The sequence below is a fragment of the Oryzias latipes genome, chromosome 10 (assembly GCF_002234675.1).
Source record: "Oryzias latipes chromosome 10, ASM223467v1".
Lineage (NCBI taxonomy): Eukaryota > Metazoa > Chordata > Actinopteri > Beloniformes > Adrianichthyidae > Oryzias > Oryzias latipes.
The window spans coordinates 3066433-3070934 of record NC_019868.2 but is presented as its reverse complement, the minus strand read 5'-3'; the positions used below and the strand labels follow the sequence as shown (position 1 = coordinate 3070934).

At 54.4% G+C, this 4502-nt stretch overlaps 1 protein-coding gene and 1 pseudogene across 1 annotated transcript; both read left to right on the top strand.

The window, feature by feature from the left end:
- Positions 1-1218: 1218 nt before the first annotated feature.
- On the top strand, positions 1219-4454 carry LOC101162584 (protocadherin-10). The gene has a single exon (XM_023959515.1). The coding sequence runs from the start codon at positions 1859-1861 to the stop codon at positions 4271-4273; it is 2415 nt and encodes an 804-aa protein (XP_023815283.1). The 5' UTR covers positions 1219-1858; the 3' UTR covers positions 4274-4454.
- On the top strand, positions 4338-4431 carry LOC111948079 (annotated as a pseudogene).
- Positions 4455-4502: the final 48 nt, after the last annotated feature.

Sequence of the window (4502 nt, the reverse complement as noted above, 5' to 3'; positions counted from 1 at the left end):
TATATATATATATATATATATATATATATATATATAAACTTGACTTTAATAGTCAAGTTTCCAGGTAACGTCGGACTCCATTTTCTCTTAGACAAATTTTTTTTTACACCGTCTTTTTTATCAAACAGAGGGTCCAACGATATAAGTTTAACAAAGTGTACAAAACATACCTCCCTCCCATTAATGTAACACTCTTTCAAGATGTAAATATTTTGTAAAATATAAATTTTCAAAAGAAAATAAACCTCTCACTTGCATATTTCCAAAGTACAGAGTCCATCGTTAACCGTTAACAGCAGTGACGTCTAAATTCTTCATATAACTTAGGAAGGGATTCCAAGTGGTACAGAAATCTTGTGTAATTGTTTGTTTTAAACTTCTTTTGAAAAAATATGACTCGTTTGCATCGTTCATAAATGAAACTCCAAAACCAGATTCTTCTTCCCGCAGTCACGGCTGTGGTGCTTTGAATAGCCAGCAGATGGCAGCAGAGGTTTATCAGTGTTGATAAATCTGTCTCACGTCACCAGATCAGAATCTGATTAAACCTTCATTCTCTAACATTTTTCTGTTTCCAGATTTTGGAGTTAAAGTGAATAGAAGCCTCGCTTCCAGAAAAAGTATCTACAGAAAATGTGCTGAGGAGATTTCCTGAGACAAAGAGGCAGTGAAGGTCCAGAACATGTTTTTTCTTTTGGTTCAGTAAAGTGCCTCTATCAGAGAGGTAACAAAAAACAAACAATTTAGCAAAAAAAATGTTCAATAGTTCATCTTGATGGTTTTGTTTAGCGATTAAAAAGTGACAATCAAAAACTTTTGATTAAGTTTAGAATCTTAGCGACGTCAGTTTTTGTTCTCAGTACAGTACTTTTGGAACCAAAACTGCTCTGAATAATCAGCTGAGATGATGGATTTACATTACATCCTTAGATTCCCCTTTAAGTTATAATCCGCGGGAAAAAAACAAGAAAAATAATTCTGCCTTGTGTTTGCTCACGCGCGTGTAGTGGGCCTTTAATTGTTAGTTTTTAAGACATAAAGTGGTGTTTCTGACGCATGCTCCGTCACAGTGATTTCTGCTCCACAGACTGAGGCTACAGGAGTGGCCGACAGGGGTCGCGCGCGCTCTGCGCAGCAGCCTCAGCTCCGCGTGAAGCTGCTGCGTTCACCTGCTGCCTGTCAGTGGAGTTCCGCGCTCTGAGCGCAGCTTTCTCCGGCTCTTTCCAAACATCTGAACGCTTCAGTCCAGATCCTCTGCTGGCCTCTCATTCACTCTTTATTCTATCAGGGCTTAACTTTAGTCAGAAAAGAAGCCACAGAGAGCTTCAGATGAGCTGCTGGAGTTACAGATGTCCAGCTTCTTCATCACGCACAATCCGGGCTTGAGGAGGTGAGAGAAGAAGACTGACAGTCCCAGCAGCCAATCAGGACAGAGTTCTTGGCGTGGATTGGAGCCGCGGGGCAGGAGGGGAGGCGCGACGCGGGGAAAAAGCAAATAGTTGTGTGAAGAGCATCACTACAGAGTAGAGCGCGCACGGGGAGCGAGCCTGAGGAGCGACAGGAGCAGAGCCGCGTCTGTCCGTGACCGCGGTGGAGAACACGCTCGCTGAGTCCCCTGACATGGATTACAGTCTCCACTGTTTGGACCGGACCCACCGCTCCGGCAGCGCAGAACCTCCCCGGGATGTTTGTGCGCAGCCGCAGCTCACCAGAGAGCGGAGCTGAGCGCGGAAAAGTGCGCGAGGAGAGCAGCCGGATCCAGGTTTGATGGACTCGCGTTCCTGGAGACTTTTACGCATCTGGAGAGTTTCCGCGCGCCACTGAGGCGCATGGATACTGCTACACGCGCCACAGACCAATGATACTCAGGTGTAGAACCCGTGTTTCGGACCAACGTGCACCCGGTTCTCCCACGATGTCCATGCTTCTGCTCCTGCTGTGCGTCATCCAAGGAGCGCGCGCTCAGATCAGATACTCAGTGCCGGAGGAGGCAGAACACGGAACGTTCGTGGGGAACATTGCGGAGGACCTGGGGCTGGACCTCACAAAACTAGCCTCGCGCCGCTTTCAGGTGGTGCCGAGCTCGCGGAGCCCGTACCTGGAAGTGAACCTGGAGAACGGAGTCATGTTTGTCAAAGACCAGATAGACCGCGAGCTCATCTGCAAGCAGAGCGCGAGCTGCCAGCTGAACATGGAGGTGTTCCTGGAGGACCCCCTGGAGCTGTTCCGCGTGGAAATCGAGGTGGTGGACATAAATGACAACCCCCCCAGTTTCCCGGAGACCGATATCACTGTGGAGATCTCCGAGAGCGCGACCCCCGGCACGCGCTTCCCGCTGGAGAGCGCTTTCGACCCAGACGTGGGCTCCAACGCTTTACGCACGTACGACATGACCACCAACAACTTCTTCTTCCTGGATGTGCAGACCCAGACGGACGGGAACAAGTTCGCAGAGCTCGTGCTGGAGAAGCCGCTGGACCGGGAGCAGCAGGCGGCGCACAGGTACGTGTTGACGGCCGTGGACGGCGGGCAGCCCCCGCGCACCGGCACCGCGCTGCTCGTGGTTAAAGTTCTGGACTCTAATGACAACGTGCCCGCGTTCATGCAGCCCGTCTACACAGTGAGTTTGCCCGAGAACGCGCCCGCGGGCACTCTGGTCATCCAGCTGAACGCCACGGACAAGGACGAGGGGCTGAACGGGGAAGTGGTCTACTCCTTCAGCAACCACATCTCCAGCCGCGTCAAGGAGCTCTTCAGCATCGACGCACGCACTGGGCGCATCGAGGTGCGAGGGGAGGTGGACTTCGAGGAGAGCAGCTTGTACCAGATCTTCGTGCAGGCCAAGGACCTGGGCCCCAACGCCATCCCCGCGCACTGCAAGGTCCTGGTCAACGTGGCCGACGTGAACGACAACGCGCCCGAGATCACCTTCAGCACGGTCACGGAGTCCGTGAGCGAGAAGGCCGCGCCCGGGACCGTGATCGCGCTGCTGAGCGTGATGGACCGGGACGCGGAGGACAACGGACAGGTGCACGTGGAGATCCTGGGGGACGTGCCCTTCAAGCTGAAGTCTTCCTTCAGGAACTATTTTACAATCGTCACTGACGGGCCGCTCAACCGCGAGCACGTGGACTCCTACTCAGTGACCGTGGTCGCGAGGGACAAGGGAACCCCGTCACTGGCCACCAGTAAGTCCATCCGCGTGCAGGTGTCTGACGAGAATGACAACGCGCCCACCTTCACCCAGCCCGTGTATGACGTGTACGTGACGGAGAACAACGTGCCTGGGGCGTACATCCACGCGGTCACGGCCCTGGACCCGGACACGGGGCAGAACTCCCTGATCAGCTACTCCATCCTGGAGTGTGACATCCAGAGCATGTCCGTGAAGACCTACGTGTCCATCAATGAGGAGACGGGGTACCTGTACGCCCTCCGCTCCTTTGATTATGAGCAGTTGAAGGACTTCTCCTTCATGGTTCAGGCCAGAGACTCCGGCGCCGAGGAGCTGGCGTCCAACGCCACGGTCAGGGTCATCATTGTAGATCAGAATGACAACCCCCCCCTTGTGCTGGCTCCTTTGGGCAAAAATGGGACAGCCAGGGAGCCCCTCCCCCGTTCAGCTGAGCCAGGTTACCTGGTGACCCGGGTGGTGGCCATGGATGCAGACGACGGTGAGAACGCCCGCCTGTCCTACAGCATCCAGCGTGGCAACGAGAACGGCATGTTCCGGATGGACTGGAGGACGGGGGAGCTGAGGACGGCCAGGCGGGTGTCCACCAAGCGAGACCCCCACCAGATGTATGACCTGCTGATTGAGGTGAGGGACCACGGCCAGCCGCCGCTGTCCTCCAGCGCCAGTGTGCTGGTGGTGCTGGTGGACAGCGTTGCTGAAGGCCGTGGCGGTGGAGACAAGGGGGCCACCACTAAAGCCAAAGATGGCGCCCTGGACCTGACCCTCATCCTGATCATCGCCCTGGGCTCCGTGTCCTTCATCTTCCTCCTGGTCATGATCGTGCTGGCTGTGCGCTGCCAGAAGGACAAGAAGCTGAACATCTACACGTGCCTGATCAGCGACTGCTGCCTGGCTGCAGCTCCTGCAGCGCGCGGCAGGCCCGCTCCAGGAAGAAGAAGATCAGCAAGTCTGACATTATGCTGGTGCAAAGCACGGTCAATGTGGGGGGCCTGGCGTGGCCCAAAGTCCCCGTGGAGGAGTCTGGCAGCTTCGGCTCCCACCACCAAAACCAGAACTACTGCTACCAGGTGTGTCTGACCCCAGAGTCTGCAAAAGAACCGACCTCATGTTCCTGAAGCCCTGCAGCCCGTCCAGGAGCTCCGACACTGACCACAACCCGTTGTGGCGCCGTGATGTCAGCCTACACGGACCCGCAGCCCGACATCATCTCCAACGGCAGCATCTTATCGAGCGAGGTAAGAGCTCTTCCTGTGACGCTGCTTGTTTCATCAGAGGTCAGAGGTCAGCTCTGGAAAAAGCTGCCAAA